The sequence below is a fragment of the Schistocerca serialis genome, chromosome 8, assembly GCF_023864345.2.
Source record: "Schistocerca serialis cubense isolate TAMUIC-IGC-003099 chromosome 8, iqSchSeri2.2, whole genome shotgun sequence".
NCBI lineage: Eukaryota > Metazoa > Arthropoda > Insecta > Orthoptera > Acrididae > Schistocerca > Schistocerca serialis.
In genome coordinates, this window is record NC_064645.1 from 487,183,879 (window position 1) to 487,204,317 (window position 20,439).

Here is a 20,439-nt window from a genome sequence, read left to right on the forward strand (position 1 = left end):
TTTTATTGGATACCTGTTGAAGTAGAAAGACTTTATAAAATGATAAAAAGTTAATACTATTTACTCCTGTGCCTCACAAAATTGTCAAATTTTAAGCAGAGCAATATATAATTATAGTGACTAATTCATAGTTTCTTGCATACCACTTGCATCGGCACTGCACGAGTCACATGTCATGTGATTGATTGTGCAAGATCAGTAATGTATCAAGAAATCGTGAGCCTTTTCAAACACGAGAATAGTTTACCTCTTGCTTATCCTTCCAAGTTCTTCAATATATATCTGTGCTGGAACCATAATCTCCATGGCCTATGTAATATTGCTACACACTTTCTCTACCAACATTCAGAATAACATCTGCCTGAGCCATTAACTTAGTAACTGTTGAAGATATAATAGTGTCTCAAACTATGTTAATGTGTATTCAGTATTTGTCTATAGTAGCTACCCTCCTTAATAATGCATTTGGGATCAGTAAAGTTAATTTGTTTTTGCTCCAGCATAATACAGAGTGCTGCATGGAAACTTCCTTATTTGAAATATGTGGCACACAGTGGCTGTTACGCATTGTTGAGTAGGTTTCAGAGGAACCAAAAGTGAGATACTTAACTTTTTTTAAAGTTTAGTGCAGTGGGCAAGAGAGGAGTCCACATTCGCCATTGCGGCCTACATTTCAAATGGACATTTGGTCATCAGAATTCAGTGTGCATTCAGGAAACAGTTCAACATCGCGCCTGCAGGTCGTGTTCCTGATGGGAAATCAATTGTTTTGTGTGTACACACCTTTTGGATACTGGAAGTGAGCAGAAAAAGAAACCAAGACCTTCAGGTACCACCAGAATGCCTGAAAACATCGGGGGGGGGGGGGGGGGGGGGGGTAAGGATGTTGATTTTGAATTCCCCCTGGTGATCTGCACACAAACATGCAGCTGCCATTGCAATTCCTGAATGCACAGAGAGACGAATTCTTCATGAAGAGTTGAAACTGTCAGTGGTGCACACACTTCATCCACGTGATTCTGTTTCACGAAAAAATGTGTGTGAAGATTTGATCGATGAGCTGCCTCATGATGCCTTAATGTTCTTCAGTGACGAGGCACATTTTCAATTGTCTGGCTGCATGGATAAACAAAATATCCAGTATTGGAGTGGCACAAAACCCCGAGAACTTCATGAGCAGCCCCTGCATACAGAATGTGTGACTGTCTGGTGTGCACAATCTAAAGTTGGCGTTATTGGCCCATAGTTTTTCGAAGAGAATGATAAGGCAGTGACTGTCACTTCTGAGCATTATGTTCAAATGATTGAACAATTTTTTCTTCCAGAACTTGAAGAAATGGATGTGGGTGATGTCTGTTTCCAACAAGATGGCACCACAGCTCACACGGTACGAACATCGATGACCATGTTGAGCGAACACATCCCCGATAGTCTCATCTCTTTGAGGGGTGATCTCCAGTGGCCAGTATGCTCATCAGATTTAGCGCCATGCGACTTTTTCTTAGGGGGCTATCTCAAATCCTTGGTTTATACCAATTGTCTAAGAACCCTGGCTGAGCCACGGAACAATATTTGTGTTATTATTGCCAACATCATCAACAGAGACATGTAGGAAAAAGTGGACCAAAACTTCTGATTTTAGCTCTCCAAATGCATTGAGCAGAATGAAGGCCACCTTCAAGATATCATTTTCAAAACTTAAAGGAACAAAACTTTAGATGTTACTCTTTGTCAAAAAAAACAGGAATTAATTTGATGTCTCCAATACTTTCTGATTTATGATTTTTTTAAATCAAAAAGTTCCCGTGCCGCATTGTGTACGTACAAAGTCACTTTATGTCTAATTTTTACTGCATTCTTGCCCTAAGAAACTTTTTGAATTGTTTGCCTTTTTCATCAAAAACTGTCAATTGCATAACAGTGGTCAGTTACACAATTAACATCAACTTAAGAATAATAATATTTATAATCAATGCATATAAAATGGAATGCACTGACTGACATGAGCACAAGAGTAAATTAATTATCTTTCCATTTCACCTTTTCTTCTTTGTTTTGGGATTAATCTACACAGCAGCTAACTGTACTGCATCAACTGCCATTGATTATTGTATTGTTTAGCCTGGAAGTGATTTAAATAATGCAAATATGTTAAGAACACTTAAAATTTGTTGATTAGCTCTTATCATCACAATGTCTCATACAAACTTGCCACACAGTAAAAACAGAATGCCCAATAATGGCCCACATATCCTGTGCCAGAGAGACTAATGTCCTATTGGTGGCAATGTCTTCACTGTAACTACTCAGCCTTACTTAATGCTAAAAAATGATGGTTTTACAAGCAAAATATGGACAAATTTTGTATTAAAAATATTTTTATTTTGACAAAAGGTTGCATTAAATTTAAATACACGCACACTGATCATATATGTACAAGACTAATAGAAAATTAATATTGCAATTCAAAAATTTCACTGGATGGAAGCCTTTCACACATTCTGAACCAGATTCTACAGAAGCTAACAATGCCACTGTTACAGGTCTTAAAAACACATTATCTTGGAGTTTGTGACATGGCTATGTAAAACATCACTATTGCTGCACAGCAGCATTTGCAATAATGCTAGGACTATTAATGACTTCGCCCAGACTGTCCAAAAGTTCCTTTCGATAGTCGTCAAAGTCCCCGTCAACTTCATTAATTGTCTGGTCTTCAATAACCCAGAGTGTGCAGTCTGTTTCTCTGATTAGTCGTTCATCGTGGGAGACGATGATCACACCTATAAAGGCACAGGCATGTTAGTTCCAAATAAATTTCATTAATGTTTTGAAATGTACTGTCATACCAGTTTGTCTAAAATGTACTATTACAGGGTGTACATAAAGTTCAGGAACACTTTCAATTATTTATTGCACAGGAACCAAACATTGTACAGATGATAAAGATATGTCATTTTGAAGGGAAACCCTGAAAGTTGTTTTTTTTTTTTTTTTTTTTTTTTTTTTTTTTTTTTTTTTTTTTTTTTTTTTCCATGTATACCGCCACAGCGTGGTTGGGTAATTTGCCGATAGTCAGTGCTAGTCACAAACATGGCGAGTGCAGGTGCCATGCTACAGAAGGGGAACAGCTGTTTCATGAAATGGCCTCCATGATCACCAAATCTCACTCCGTGTGACTTTTCTGTGGGGACACTTTACAGATCTGGTGTATGTACCACCTCTACCACATGATGTAGTACAGCTCTGGGAGAGAATACAGGGAGCAACTGCCACAGTTGGCGATGCCATGCTTGGACGGGTATGACAAGAATTCGATTACCGTATTGACATCTGCTGGGTCACTCATGGTTCGCATATTTAATGTCTGTAAAAAAACTTTCAGAGTTTTTCTTCAAAATGCAGTATGTATGACATCTGTAGAATGTTTAGTTCTTGTGCAAGAAATAACTGAAAGTGTTCCCAGACAATGTACACCCTGTGTATCTAAGAACTGCAATTAAACAAAACAATGCTTACTTAACAAAGGTGGAAGAACAAACAGTATGGTACGTAGTACAAAGTGTGGAACTATTTCAGTTCTTTTGAAGATGTTATACAGTACACGCCAGTGACTCTACAGAATATAAGAGCTGGTGAACTATAAACACATTGCTTTTATCATGTTGTTAAAATATGGTTTAGTTTTCAGAGATGTTAATTTTGATTTTAGTAAAGTTTCAAAGCACACAGTATATTTTATATGCAAGTATGAATCCTCTAAATAATCTCAGCTAACAATTTGCATTAATCAGAAGTAATTTATGTGTATATGTTAAGCAAAAAGTAAATGAAGGATGCAATCATTCCTTACCTCCTTTATAATCGTTGATAGCATCAGCAAGAGCATCTATAGATTCTATGTCAAGATTGTTTGTAGGTTCATCCTGGTGTACAAAACAGAAACAGCCTTTACTTTTCTAACAATGAAAATAATGCGAACTACACACATATTTAAAAAATATGTAAAGCCACTTATCTGGTTGATGAAAACCTGCTTAGTGGAGAAATGCCACTGTACTACACAGAATGGTTTCAGGTCAGAGATATAACTGAAGCTGATGAAACTGATTCAACAAAGTGTCAAATAATATCTGTAACTACTCTAGGCCTTGCAGCATAAAGAGAACTCATTTTATGGTAAATGTGCATTGCAAACTGAATGCATGTGTCTGTTATATCTTGCTCCATTAAATCAATTGTAATGAGCCTAGTGGCAATAAGTCCAATATAAGAAATTTGTTCACACACACACACACACACACACACACACACACACACACAGAGAGAGAGAGAGAGAGAGAGAGAGAGAGAGAGAGAGAGGGAGAGAGAGGTAAGTGCTGAAATGTACACTGGAGTGGACCCTTTGGACAAAATTCCTTATCACATTGTCTCATATTTGTTTTAATTTTTTATTTCATAGGGTGTAAATGATACAGAATCACAAAACATATAATAATAATTAAAGTGAATAATTACTATTATGATGATTTTCATACAGGTGTGCCAAATGACAGAGGACAGAAAAGAGTTGAATTTAATATGTCACAAAAGTTGCCAATTTGTCTGCAACATAGTGTATAAAGCTTAATATTTTAATAGCACTTGGAAATGTTACTCACCAATATAACAACATCAGGTGCATTAAGACATAGTTCTGCTAGAGCAACACGGGCTTTCTGTCCACCAGACAGGTCTTTCATTTTAATGGTATGTGCATGACTTGAAAGTCCAAATGTTCCTAACTGTTTCCGTGCCTTTTCATATGGCAAGTCAAAAAGTCTTATAAGATATTCAGCAGGAGATTCCTCAGCAGTTAGGTGTTCACCAGAATGTTGATCAAAACGGCCAATCCGCTATAAAATATTGGAAAGTAGATATAGCATATTTCACACAGATTACAAGTATCACAAACTAAATTATGAAGTACTGAAACCTTATACTACTGGAGCTAAAAACCAGTTCACATCAGTTTTTTAAATGAACTGTAACATGATGAGCCTCCTGACTTGAAATGCCAGAGTTCAGCCCAAAATGAAAATTCACATCAGTACAGCTGAGTGCCTGACATTTGTCCTCTTTTCTAATACTTACCATTTTTCCATACACCTACTGCCTATTCCTTTTATATTACTCGCACCATTTTACAAAATGTCCTCATAAATACTTACATACAGTTTACTTGTGTTTGCCTTGACTGTGTTTATTGCCTATTACAGATCACATTAACTGCTCCAGATTTTAGTCTTGAGAATTACATTCTCTATTTTCAACAACCTACGATATATGAGGAGGTAACAATGAAAGAGGAATTATTTTTTAAAAGCTATATATTTTCAAATTGCTCCCAAAGCAATCTTATCCCCTTCAAAATAGTCTCCACTATGACTAACACTTTTGTTTCGCCAGTGCTTCCACTATCCGAAACATTTTTTTTTTTTTGGTCGTCTTTAGAAATGGCTGACAGCTCCTCCCGCATTTTCTTTTTTTTCTTTTGACTTCTTCAGTGTTGTCAAATCAGTGTCCTTTCGTCCTGACATGAGTCAGGTCAGGAGAGTAAGATGCATGGGGCAGCAGAACCATGGCATTTTTAGCCAAAAACTAACATAGAGAGTCTGTGTGTGCAGGTGTATTGTTGTGGTGGAAGAGCCAGTCTTCTGTCTGCCACAAATCTGCTGAATTGAGCTCCAAAATAACCTACTAATCTCTGACAGTTGATCAATTGTCTGCTGACAGTCTGTTTGCATAAAGTCTTCAATTTTTTCAATATTTTTGTTGATTCGGGCAGTTGATGACAGCCCAGAACAAAATTTATCATCAATTGAAATGTCACCATTTTAAATAGAGCAAACCACTGTACACTTGATAAACAGTTCTCAACATTAAAACAGTTTCAGCAGCATTTTTGCTGAGCAGAAAACAAAATGTAACAGTTGGATTTTGTTTGCTTAAACTTGTCACCATAAAAAATGAAAGAACAACAAAACAGTGCTAGCATAAACAATCACTGTACCTGAACAGAACAAGTTAGGTCGACAGCAAAGGTGGCACTGAACTGCCAATGAGTTGCACTATATATGCCTAGCAGCAGAAATGGATTCTACACAAACTTTGTCCCTGGCAATGTTGTTCCTGCCCCCTCCCTAATACACATGCTATGAATAAACACTGGTTCAATTATGTCATGTGCAACACAAGGGAATACATACAGAACATTCAAAGTTCGGCGTGAACAGGCTGCCACTCTCAGTATTATTAAATAATGATGATACTTGCAAGTAAGACACTGTAAGTGAAATTTATTTAATTTTTTCTAATGTTGTGACATGTCCCCTCCAGTTCTTGAAGTATAATTCTCTTAATTCTGTATATTGCATAATTGTATGGTGCTGTGACAAATGCCATTAATTTATGTATAATGAAAACTAAATATTTCTGTTAGCCCTTTATTTTATTTATTTATTTAAACACTAAATGATTCTGTTACTTGTTTATTTTGTAATACTTCCATTTCAGCACAAGGGAGTACTATGACCAGGGGTGTATTTTTAATATGTATATTTTGACTAATTTTGTCTATAATGGGGGCTTTGTATTATTTGGCAAGAAGTTGATTTTTGGAAGCTCCATTTGGTGTTGGATGCATCTGGATAGTCCTTCACCGTCAAGAACTTGCAAGGCAGACTAAGTAAAGGACCAACTGACCTTGCATATCTAGGATTTCTGCAACAAACCAGCCAAGATTTTTCTGCCACTGCAACTATGTCAATGAGTGAGAGCATGATAGTGTTAAATAATAATGTATTGCATATTTGGGTCCCACGAATACTTCCCCCACACTTTCACTACCATGTTTGTTATGGTTATTAAACAATGACAGTTATTTCACTGCTTCTGTGATCTATAAGTCTGCTCATCTGATCGACAACTGTCCACACTATCATATTTCTGGATGTAATGGCTCATAGCTTCATCTTCTGGGTAATATCTCCTGTAATTCTTCTAAGGGGAGACATGAATGTAGTAGGCTTCTTCGGCTGTTGTCTTGACTAAAACTGTTCTAGGTGTATGACTATATTGTCTTCTTGTTATACGGACTAACATTGTGGTGCCTGTTTATTACCAGTAGAAAAATGCTACTGTTTAAAAGACACTGACTGAAAAGTGGGATACCAGCTGCCTCGTTCTACCTTCCTCAGTACTCTTAAAAATTTTCCCAAAAATTTTAGGATGTGAATATCTTCATGCCCTTTCCAACATGTAACTCACCTTTCACGCCCATGAGCTCACCTAACTGACTTACACACACCCGTTAGTCCACTGCTGTATGTCAGCCGCACCCATCCACTCCCACTTACCCACTCTCTCTCTCTCTCTCTCTCTCTCTCTCTCTCTCTCTGTTTCCCTGTGACTGTCTCCTGTCCCACAGCCACAGTCTTCTTCATTCTGCCCTCCTCCTCCTGCTACCACCACCACCACCACCACCACCACAATACTACTCCTGTCTCCTCCCACTGTCAGTCTCCTTCTTGCTCTCTCTCACTGCTGCTATCTCATTCATTCCTTCCCAATGCTGCTGTCTCTTCTTACTGTCACTATCTCTCCCCTCCTCATTGTCATTGTTATACGGCGTCTCATTACCACTGGCTCTTACCCACTTCCACTTTCTCCTTCTCTTTATTCATCTCCCACTAGCAATGTCTCCTTCAACGTAGAACTGTTCTGTAACTGTCAACAATGTTCTACTGCCACTGTGTCCTCTTCCTCTCACACTGCCATTGTCTTCTTTACTCTTTCTATACTACAATTACTGTCTACTATCTTTCAATATTTATTACTTTTCCATCTCTTCCTACTGCCACTGTCTCCTTTCTTAGCATAAAAAAGACACGAATTTCACATGCTCGATTATTGGGAACATCTTTAAAGGTCCTGATGAAGGTAGAATGAGGCAGCTGGTACCCCCCTTTGCAGTCTGCCTCTTGTAAATAGGAACGTATTCAACTTTTTTGTGTTCTGCTAGGAGCAGTAAAATTTCAACAGTTTGCTTATGTGAAATTGTAATAACACAAAACTAATTTTACACCTCAGACCAGATTTTATGTGCACAAAAATTTTGCATGTGCTTCAGTACCACAACATGGGGTTCCCAAACTGACGAGACACTTTACAGCATATTTCTCTGCACTGCGTCACTTTATAATGTATGCATATTTGATGAGTACATGTCGGGTATCTATAAACCTCTGTATCTTGGAAGAAGATTAGGATATCAAGAAAATTTTCAAGGTTGTTAATGATCGGATCTTAGGAACATGTTAAAATTTCAACTATTTGCTGTGCATAGCCATCTTGGAATCGGCAGCTCGGTTGTGGTGTGAACAAGTCATAAAAAGGCTTTCTTTTGTTGTTTTCTAAGGAACTGCACCTGAACTAATGATGCCTCCACAAACCCCTTAAGGCCCACCATAGACCACGTCATATGCAAGAAGAACCAACTGATTTGTTCCACTTGCGTAATCAGGAGGAAGTGTGTGATATTCATACTTTGACCCTTTACTGTTGGATAGTGACACTAAGACAAACCTGTATATATATGGTCCCTAGCCCAAGAGGTACCTAAAATCTTGACCCTACCTTCTTATCACCAACAGAACCCGAGGTATGAGCCCCAAAAGAATCATATTTATGTGCAGTGGTTTGGAACGTATTAGGTAGCGTGTGCTGTCACATGCCTACCAATACAGGATGTTCCAGAAGGAATGGCTGTTATTCAGGGATGTGATAGGAATGATCACTCAAAGCAAAAAACGTTTTAGTAAACATGGGCTCTAAAATGGCTACCTTATGAATTGTGAGCACTGCAGTACTGTAAAACACATTTCTTCTACTGAACAACCGCCCATAGCTATAAGGTATGCAATTTAGAGCTGATGTTTATTAAACAATTTGTGTTGGTCCTATCAAAACATGGAAAGCAAAGTGCTTCCAGTAGGAGATATCTGTTTCACATTATCAACGATAAAGTATATAAGCAGACTGAAGTGACAAATGAAAATTTGTACAAAGTCTGGTATTTGGACCCGGGCCACCTCCTCTGGAGGCAGATGTGCTAACCACTATTCCACCCTGCCACAATAGCTTTGCACAACTGCATGGCCTATCCTAACAAGCATTCATCTTAGATCCAAATTCCCATTCACGCTTCAGCCCAAGTGGAGTTATTCCCCCAAAACTCTAACAGCATTAGTACAAATTTTCATTCACCATTTCAGTCTGCATGTATACAACATAGATGTTAAAGACTTGTAAAGGTCTCAGGAACCATATAGCTTCATTTTATTAAAGCATTTATGCCTGGGTTTCAGGCATGGTCCCCCATTTTGTTCGATGCTGTGGTGCTATTCCAACACAGTTGGAGAGCCTCTGCAGTGCTGTCCAAGTTTAGGGGGTATACCAAGTGGGTTGATGTGTAAATGGGAATTTGGATTGAGGAAGGAAGTGTGCTGTGGTAGGCTGCACAGCTGTGCAAAGCCACTGTGTCAGGATAGCATCTGCAAAGTGAGCAGGAGACCCAGGTTTGAACCTCAGCCTTGGTATAAATTTTCATTTGTCACTTCAGTCTGCATATATACATTATAGATGTTTGAGACTTTAATATGTCTCTGGAACCATTTAGTTACATTTGAAGATGAAGTTGTGCTTGTAGATCTTAAGGTATGTATTTTAGACCCCATGTGTACTAAATTATTTAGTTTTGAATGATCGTACTGTCATATGTCTGAATATTGGCATTCCTCCTGGGACAGCCTGTATACTTACATAATGACAGTTTTATTCAACTTTTTTTGGGAAGATGCAACTGGATTTAGTCTGTCTTAACTCTAATGATTCACTGTTGTTTACACGGCTTGTGTTGTCTGTAGATCAACCATGCCTGGACAGTCAACACCGCGGTTCGATCGCATCCGCATTGTTACTTTGTGCCAGGAAGGGCTCTCAACAAGGGTCTCGGAGTGAACCAAAGCAATGTTGTTCGGACATTGAGAAGATACAGAGACAGGAACTATCATGCACATCTTGTGAATGACTTCCTTCAGGATAACGACATCGCTTGACTAGAGTAGCCAGCATGTCCTCCAGACATGAACCCTATACAACATGCCTGGAACAGATTGAAAAGCACTGTCTATCGACGACGTGACCCACCAACCACTCTGAGGGATCTACGCCGAATAAACTTTTTTTGATGTGTGTATTAATAATAGACATGTTGTAAGAGATGGAAAATGAACTTGAGATACAGGAACTACTCGCTTACTAACTCTAATGACTGTGGTGTCTACGGTATTTTAAACTATAATCTTGATATCTTCCTTACTCACTTGTAAATTGTATGATGGAAGTTGTCGTTTAATTCATTTCATGTATGTAACAATGAAGAGAATATACGACTTGTTAATTTAAAAGTTACTTATAAAAATATGGTGTAGCAAATATATCAATTACAGATTTTAAACTAATGACAAATTTGGAGAAGTAGTCCATGAGAATGCAGTCACACAAATGTAAAGAGGGTAGTATCACATTGGAAGAAACAGTTACATCTCGCTAAGTAAGAAATTGTATTTAAAACACCTGAGTTCTGCATACCTTTGTATGCTGCTGTTATCTCAGCTGTACTACCTTTACGTACCTGCCATCACTAACTCTCGCTCATTTCATTTTTGAAACTTACTGGTAAACTAAAGCAAATGTATTCTATATTTTTAACATTTCTTTACTTTTACTCCACATCTGCCTTAATTTTATGCTGCTTCCACTATAATTTTGGAAAACATCTAAAGTCCTTTCATTGTACATCTTTACTACTTGTATCAATATGCAATTTTCACTCACCAGACGATGATTTTTCTTGACTTCTCCCCGCTGTGGCTCAAGATCTCCTGTTAACAGCTTCAAGAAAGTTGACTTTCCAACACCATTTGGTCCAACTATTGCAACTCGCGATGTCAAATCAATACCAAAATCACAGTTGATAAATAATGGTTTTTGTCCAGGATATGCGAATGTGACATCTATTATTAAACAAAGAATTCATGCCAAGGTAAGGAAATAACATAGAAAATATGGCACACAATAAAGGCAGCAACAACATTGGCAATACATTTAGTTCCTCTCCTAAAGTTTTTAACAAGTGGTTGCTCCCTAGAAGTTATCTGGTTATAAAGAAAATATTTTCTAACCTTTTTTGGGTATACATGGTGTAACACAAAGGAGAAGAAATGTGTGATCTAACCTATCTTGTAAATATATCCATGAGGTATGTATCTGTCATTTCAAACTGCCATCTGTAACTATCATGATGAGAACTTTAATGTTGTTGTTCTTGTCAATCATTTCTCACAAACCAACAATATTACGAAAAGGACAGAATGCTACTCCCCCACATAGAGGAGACCCTGAGTCACAGAGAGGCACAATGAAATGGCTGCTATACATTTCTCATTCCTGCCAATTGGACGAATTCCCTTCTTCTGAAGTAGAAAACACAGATGCTGCTGTGACCAGACTAAGTTGTAACTGCACCTGATGGAAGCAGCAATCTGGTGGTGGGGGTAAGGAGGCATGTGATGGGGAAAAGGGGGGGGGTATAGCAGGGTGGCTTGGGGAAAGGTGTAATGTGTAATGCTGCTTGTGGGAGCATGCAGAGACTTGGTGGGGACAGAGTAGGGTCAGGTTTGGATGGAGGGGGGAGGGGGGGGGGGGGGAAGGGGGCACGGCACCAGAGTAGAAAAGAGAAGCAGAGAAGGGTAAAAAAAAGAAGCAGAGAAGGGTAAAAAAAAAGAAGAGGAGCAGAGAAGGGGGGCAAAAAAAAAAAAAAAAGAGAGAGAGAGAGAGAGAGAGAGAGAGAGAGAGAGAGAGAGAGAGAGAGAGAGAGAGAGAGAGAGAGAGAGGAGAGAACGGGGGGGGGGGGGGGGAGGGGGGGGGGGAAGAGAAGAAAGGAGAGAAGGGTAAAAAAAAGAAGAAAGGAGAGAAGGGTAAAAAAAAGAAGAAAGGAGAGAAGGGTAAAAAAAGAAGAAAGGAGAGAAGGGGGAAAAAGAAGAGATACAGAGAAGGGGGGGGAAAGAAGAGATACAGAGAAGGGGGGGGGAAAGAAGAGATACAGAGAAGGGGGGGAAAGAAGAGATACAGAGAAGGGGGGGGGGAAGAAGAGATACAGAGAAGGGGGGAAAAAGAAGAGAAGCAGATAAGGGGAAAAAAGAAGAGAAGCAGAGAAGGGGAAAAAAGAAGCAGAGAAGGGGAAAAAAGAAGCAGAGAAGGGGAAATGGAGTAGTGTGTGCAGTGATGGAATACAAGGTTGTGTTGACCTGAAGTGGGAACAGAGACACTGACAGATAAGTCTTTTCGTTGTGCCTGTCTGAGACTCAACGTCTCCCCTACATGGTGAGTAACAATCTATCCTTTTCATAAAATTATTCTTCATTTAAAACTTCCGGGCTGATAGGCCGTGGTCGAAGTATAAAACTCTCTCCTGACGTTTCGTCTCCGACTGCGGGAGACATCCTCGGAGGTAAAGCGCTTTACCTCCGAGGATGTCTCCCGCAGTCGGAGACGAAACGTCAGGAGAGAGTTTTATACTTCGACCACGGCCTATCAGCCCGGAAGTTTTAAGTGAAGACAATACCGGCCGTGAAAGCTTACATTGTATGATCATAAAATTATTGTTTCCCACTCTGGACTTCTCATTTCTCACAAGCTAACTTATTTCTCCCTCATTGTATACTATTCGTTTCATCACAATCACAATCTGAGATTCATCGTCTGGAGTCTAGAGCATAAGAACTATCTGAAGCAGACAAATATTTATCAATAGTTACTTGTTTCATTTATAATTATGAAAAAGTTACTTCACAATTAATTCTCTAACTATCACATACTAATTGCTTTGGACAGGAAATTTTGAATTAATGAAAAAAATATTGACACAAAAAGTATAGTACAGCTGGTAATAGTATTCGATTAAGAGGCATGAAAGTGACATTACTGTACATACAATATTAAACTACATTAGCTTTTTTACAGTTTGAAGACTCCATAATTTATCAAGACATGTAAAACCAAGTATAGTAGCAATAATACATAAATAACTGAGGCAATCTAGAATGTTGACATAGGTGTACAGACAGATTTCTATGTTAAGGAATTAGACTTTGCTCTGTCTGCTATTTGGTGAAATTGCCGGAACAAGGTAATAGGAAACTCAGATGACTGAATACTCTGTGTGTTCATTACCGAGAAGAATAAAAATTTCGAAGTGGCACAGAGAGAGTGTCAATATCAATGAAATTTTGTTTCTGTTTTGTAGATGCTATGCATTAACAGAAGTGAAGTACCAACTTCGTAGTATGTGGAACAGTTTAGTTTACACGGCTTAAAAGAAACTTTTATCTTGGAATATGGGTGTGTTCACAAAATCCTTTATTTTGGGTATATTATAACCTGCGGTGATAACTATGGTAAAAGTTTATGAGACGTCCACTTTTCCATTTTTTATGAGTCGAGAAATGAGCAGCTAAAATTAAATTTTGGTTTAAGATCTACATTGAGAACATTTGAAAACTGCAACTACAGATGAACACATCGAGAAAGTGCATAATATGATATTGGACGATCAGTGATTAGAGGAATATATAAGGTGCCCCAACTAAACTTTTCATAGCCAATATCTCTGGAATCACAACAGTTACTGACAAATGGCTTTCATGAATACGTACGGTAGGGGCTCACGAAAGTAAATGCTATGAGACATTTTACACCATGGGCAAATATTGGATTTTACAAGAACTTATGTTCTTTTAAATGGAAACCCTATATTGGATTTTACACGAAATTATGTTCTTTTAAATGGAAACCCTATATTATTTCATACACAATCAATAACATGAGAAATCACAATAACAATGGCATTGGTTGCACCACAGTACGTCAATTACATCCTAAATGCAAAGTTGACACATGAAATGAACAAAACTTGCTGCTATCACACTTTCTGCTGTGCATGCGTGACCTGCACATTGCTTGTAATTGCGATGTGATTGACATACACATTCTTACTTTCACTGTTATCATGAGGGCCGAAAGTAATAACAGGGATTCCTGCCACAAACACTGATATGTACATAATGGTGTCCCTCACATGTGTCATCTTTATCTATGTAAAAACTATGCAATAGTATCAGCCGATGTACACTGCCCCGTTACACTGCCTAGGTCAACTCTTTGCCTCTGCATTTGCGTACAGAATGTGTGGGAATAGTTCAATACAAAGCAGGTTGTTCTGTGAGAAAGTATGTAGAGGTACATGGCAGCAGTGTACTGCAATCTATAATTGGTGTCACTGTTGTCTTCGTGGTATTAATCTACCTGTCCATCCGTTCTAGGCATTCAAAATGGTATTCACAAATGAGGAAATGGTTACCATGATATTACTGTATGGAGAAAGTCACCATACTGGTACACATGTGGCACAGGTGCACGCCCAGTGGTATCCTTATAGACGTCTTCCGACACACCCAACCTTCATGAATATCGTTAGAACAAATCGCACAACAGAGCTGTTGTCTCCACGAATGCGGATCCGGAGTATAGGCATAACACATGAAGCAGCAGAGGTATCTGTCCTGGCAGCCACTGCAATAAACCCTCATGCAAGTATTTGTGAAATGGAGAGAACTATGGGAATCCCTCAAACAATCATGTTGCGTATTCTGCGCAGGCATAGTACCATCCATATCACATGGCACTACATCAAGGCCTCCGTGGCAACGACATTCACAATTGCCGGAAATACTGTAAGTGGGTTCTATGGCAAGACTATGGGTTCATGTGTAGGGTACTGTTTACCGATGAGGTCATGTTTACAAACCAAGCGAATGTCAACTTACGCAAAATGCACTAGTGGTCACCAGAAAACCCACACTGGATTGACTGGGTTGAACGTCAACATCAGTGGCATGACAACGTATGGTGTGGTATTGTAGGACACCACATCACTGGCTTGTATTCCATTGATGGCACTCTTATTGGGCGACAGTACAGGCGGTTCCTGAGATGTACCTTACCTGGACCGATGGAAGTCCAACCCTTTCATTTGTATCAAATAATGTGGTATCAACATGATGAATGTCCTGCACACTTTGAGCCCCGTTCAGAGTGCATTTTCAGCAAGAAAGTTCCTTGAAGATCGTTTGATAGACAGCGGCAATGGTGAAACTCTGAGGGCACAAGATCATGTGAATAAGGTGGGTGTGACATGACTCCTCAAACCAATCACTATATAGTTCTTTTTGTCTGTCTAGCAGAATGCAGGCAAGCGTTATTGGCTTTGAGTACTATGGGACTTAACATCTGAGGTCATCAGTCCCCCAGGCGTTATTGTGGAGTGCATCACTACATGCAGTCTTCCTGGTTATTATTGTTGGACTGCATCTGCAAGACATCTTAGCTGTTGACAAATGTAGGCAGTGACAGTTTCACCTCTAGAAATCAATGTGTAGTACACTACACCATCGCTGTTCCACCAGATGCATAGCTTTGTCCTTTGTGGACGCATGCAGGTCTTTGAACAAGGGGTTGCTGCTTTATTTGGGCTCAATCATTCCTTTCTTTTCTTTATGGCATAAGATACCATTCCTCATCGCCAGTAATGATAAAGGCTGAGATGCACATATGACCACCAGTTGATTTTTGTGATTTTCACTTAGAGCAATCAAAAACCATACACCTGATTTTTGAATCTTCCCCATTGCATGCAAATGTTGCACAATGATGGAATGATCATGGTTCATCACATCTGCCTGTTCTAGAGTACAATGACATGGGTTATTGTCGATTAATGTACATAAACGATGTTCATCAACCCACAAAGTTCTTCATGAAGTCACTAATGTCAAAACAATCCTCCTTAAAAAAGATAATACCGTTTTCTTACCATGCCCTGTCCAATGTCATTATCCTCATACACGGCACAAATGCCTCCACTGCTGGCACTCCTCTATTGAACTAAACAGAAGAATATATTGGAAATATTCCAATTTCTCCACTTGACACTGCATTTTCCAGCATCCACAGCTTCACTCACTATCTCCAAATGACAATATGTAAACTCAAATAGCAACAGTGAACTACAAATGAAAAATCACAATCAATAAACAGACTCATAGCAACCGGAATAACAACACGCAAAAGGAAAGCTTCGAACTTATGCACCAACCTAAAAATTTTGATAGGCCTACAGAATTCGCACATACTTCTAAAAATGACTATCTGTGATTCTAAACTTAACAAAAGACTTAGCATTGCTGAGTGCAATGGCAAATACTGTGAATTTAGTAACCACCTTTGTTTGTTTGTCCCATAGTCAAAGGCAAATGTGAACCTTTACAGAGCATTGCCAAAATATATTTTCCACTTCCTAATATAGTTCTTGTCAAGATACAGTAAAGGACTGCTCCAACAGCATGGATGTGCTGGCTCAACAGCACAATATGACAAACATGCCTGACACTCCAACTCCAATTCTCACAAGATTACCCTCCCCCATGTGGCACAACTCTATCACAGCAGTAGTCTACCTCTTGTCTGTGATCAAATAAGGCCTGCATCAGCTTACTGATACAACATTCAGTTTTACTTGGCAGGGAGAATGCAGTAGAATCTAAAGAATATGGTCATGTTATATCTCCAGGTGTCTTCAACCATTAACCCAAATGCGTAAATGAATAAGAGAATCTCTTTCTTCACCAGAGAAAAGCAGTTAAATTTCAAAAATTGAAATCCTGTTCATGTCATGAGTCGGTACCTTCTGTATCTCTACGGGCTGCAATGCAGTGCAACACCCAATCACAGATTGCACCCCAGTTGGCATGAATATTCATTAAAGTGGCAAACTGGGCATATGAGAAGTGCCTTGGGTCTGTTCTAGCGTTAAATGTCTGTTCTACCAGCCAATTTGAGTGCGGTTTTACGACATTTTGCCACACTCATTTAGTCAATTCCCAGGCCTGGGATGGACCATATATGTACAACCTAAAACATGTAGCTTTCAAAACAAATTTGTTGCATTTTAGAAATGCTAGTCAACATTAGAAAAATAAATGATATAAAATATTGAAATACATCTATAAATATGCTCATCTACAAAATTTACTGTTTATTTCTGGCATTTCCATTTTGAAAAGTTTTTTGCAATGACATTTATTGCTGGTTATTTTTGAAGAAGTTGTACAGGATTTTCTCTGTTTATCTGATATTTTTCTATTTTATATGTTATAATTTTCATTGTCAACCTAAGATTAGTGATATGCAAATATCTTCTAGATCTACTTCCCAACTTTTTGATCATTATATTGGGAGAATGTTGAATATAATCTGATGAAGACTAAATGTCAAATCATTAACTAACAAGAGGTGGTATCAATAACCCTATTAAAAATATGCACTTTGTATATATAATGGAAATATGATTAATTTTTAAGTATCAAACTAATCTACCTTAAAGAGAATATTAGGCAGATAATAACAGACCTTTGGGGTACCTGGTGTCAAATTTAATTCTTGGGACTAAGACACAATTTCAAACTCCCTGAATCATTTACATAACAAAATGGCAATTTTAACAATGTAGGAAAAGATAAAATTGCTGCTTACCGTAAAGAAGACACGTTAAGTTGCAGACAGGCACAACTGAAAGACACTTACACAGGGTTTTCGGCCGCAGCCTTCATCATAAAAAGAGAAACACACACACACACACACACACACACACACACACACACACACACTCGTGACCACCAACTCTAGCAGCTCAGGCCAGAATGAATTTGGCATTGTCATTCTGGCCTGAGCTGCCCGAGTTGGCAGTCGTATGTGTGAGGTATGCTTGCTTGTGTGTATGAATGGTGTGCATTTCTTCGTTCCTCTTTTGTTGATGAAGGCTGTGCCAAAGCTTTGCGCAAGGTCTTTTAGTTCTGCCTGTCTGCAACTTGCCTTCTTTATGGTAAGCAGCAATCTATCTTTTCCAACACTGCAGATATTCCAATGAGGAGTTTCCATTGCTTGGAGATAGCAATTTTATAATATTTCCCCTACTTGGGCAAATTTCTACAGAGACTGTACAAAAAGGATTAACTATTAGAAACATTTACGCATACTGGTGCCATTCCTGTAGAATGCCGACTAGAGGAAAATGCAAAATGTAATTTTTACACCATTTTTAGATCATTTAAAAAAGTGTTCAACTGATTTTGTAATCCACTTTGCTACTGAGGCCGAAACACAGATAACAGCACTTCAAAGCAGATAAGGAACATCAGTCAAATCAGTGATTGGAAGCCTGCACTCCTGCACAAGAAAGGCGAGTCAGCAGTTTAAAATCATCTAATCAAAACATTAAAGCCAGTGCTTTCTGGAATGCAAAAGGTGCTCTCTTTACTCATTACCTAGCAAAGCATAAACAATAACTGGGAACACTACACTAGTCTGAGACCAACTGCTTGACCAAATACACAAGAACAGGCCTGGATCATAAAGGGGATAAAAGGGAGATTTGGAGTAAGGAATACAAGATCTCTTCAAAAACATTCCGGAACTTCATCCACAAAACTTTTCAACACTTACCTTTTACTGGTTGTGCAACTGACATGTTGCTCACAATGCAGTTTCCACTTCTGGAAGCAGTCTTGGTATGCCTCTTGCTGGATTACATGAAGCAATGTCTGTGAATTGTCTTTTACCTTGTCTATCAGTAACTGATAGTTACTGAACACCGAAATTGCATTTTGCCTCCCCCTCCCACCACCCCACACACGCACTGTATTTTTTTGATTCACAGTCAAAAGTTATTCAAGACCTGAAAGTAAGAGTTTCCTAGTTGCTTTCGTCTTGTAATAATGAGCTTCCAATATTGGGTTTTGTTCGTTTCACACACATTCATTGGAAACTCATCCAAACAGAAGGCCACTGTTTCTCCTATACTTAAGCCATTATTTAAAATTTTGCACAGGTTCATTTCTAGGATAGGTGCACACACACTAAAATACGGAAAAATTGAAGCTCATGGAGTGGGAGGCCCTTGATCACTTGAGATAGAATGACTCTCCCTTCCCCCCCACCATTTGACTCCTTGAAACATCAATTAAATTTAATTTTAATCAGGGTATACATTGTACTAATAAGTGTTGAATCAATGCCTTTGTTTTGAAGGACTGTTAGTACACAGCTGAGGGGTAAAGTTAACAACTCACTGACTAGGAGAGGTGTTGAGATGTCAACCGACATTTAAACAAGTAGTCAGGTTCCTTGCAGTAATTTTGTTCAAGACTTGCAAGTGGTCCACTGAACAGTGTGCACATCTAAATCCAGATTAGCACTCTGATTAAAACCCACTGTATTTACTATACAGTTGATGATAGTTCAGCAAGCATTTTGTACATTACAGAGATGAGACTAATTTTCTTTTAATTTTTCCTGTCTCCTTTTCAGTAGACCAGTTACAGCAATTTTCCCATTTTGGGATAAAGTCTTTCTCTGAAGATGTTCTGTAAATAATTTTGTAGGGCCCTTTGTATTACCTTGCAGCCAACTTAATTCCTTTCTGTTGGAACACCATTTTCTGGTAACCTTGCTTCATACCTCAAATGTCTCTTTCTGTTGCTTTTACTTTGTGACACACACACACACACACACACACACACACACACACACACACACACAAACAATACTTTGGAGAAATACAAGTTCAAATACACATACACAGTACTTTGGAGAAACAAAAGTACAAGTGTTGAGATACCAATTTCACTATAGGATCATGTGTACAGTATGCCCAAATGATGACAGTCAGAGGTGAGAGTTATGTGCAAGGCTCTGTACATGATGATATGATGCTACATGATTATAAAATGCCTGTCAATTTTATTTTCATTTCATACTCACTGTGCAAGCCAAGAATTGGTGGTTGCAAAGGTGGTGGATCAGGAAAGGAGAATTTCACAATGTAATCACGTGGCCTTTGTAATAGTTCTGTTGGTCCCTGTTCATCCTCCTTCTGAATCTTTGAACGGTTTTTCTCTTGTTTTCGAGTTAGTACTTCCTTCTGCTTCTTTTCCTGAGAGTAACAAAACAGTCATGTTTAAGTAACTTATATTTGATAATGAGAAGAATAGTTGTCTGATAGTTTACACAGTCATCCTTTGGATTTAATAAACTTTTACATTTAATAAAGAAATTTTTGCTTTTTTGTACCACCGTATCCTTCTCAAGTAATTACAAACAGATCTAAAAACAAAGATAATGTAACTTACCAAACGAAAGCATTGGTATGCTGATAGACACACT

At 38.5% G+C, this 20,439-nt stretch overlaps 1 protein-coding gene across 1 annotated transcript in view; it reads right to left on the reverse strand.

Moving 5' to 3' along the window:
* Positions 1–2,360: 2,360 nt before the first annotated feature.
* The window catches only part of LOC126416739 (ATP-binding cassette sub-family F member 1), an 85,665-nt gene continuing 67,586 nt past the window's right edge, over positions 2,361–20,439 (reverse strand). The window contains exons 7-11 of the mRNA XM_050084571.1: positions 20,038–20,209; positions 10,939–11,117; positions 4,662–4,895; positions 3,854–3,926; positions 2,361–2,783 (exon numbers count right to left, since the gene is read on the reverse strand). Of these exons, the coding sequence (XP_049940528.1) occupies positions 2,596–2,783; positions 3,854–3,926; positions 4,662–4,895; positions 10,939–11,117; positions 20,038–20,209 (846 nt within the window). The 3' untranslated portion in view covers positions 2,361–2,595. The remainder of the gene's footprint in view (positions 2,784–3,853; positions 3,927–4,661; positions 4,896–10,938; positions 11,118–20,037; positions 20,210–20,439) is intronic.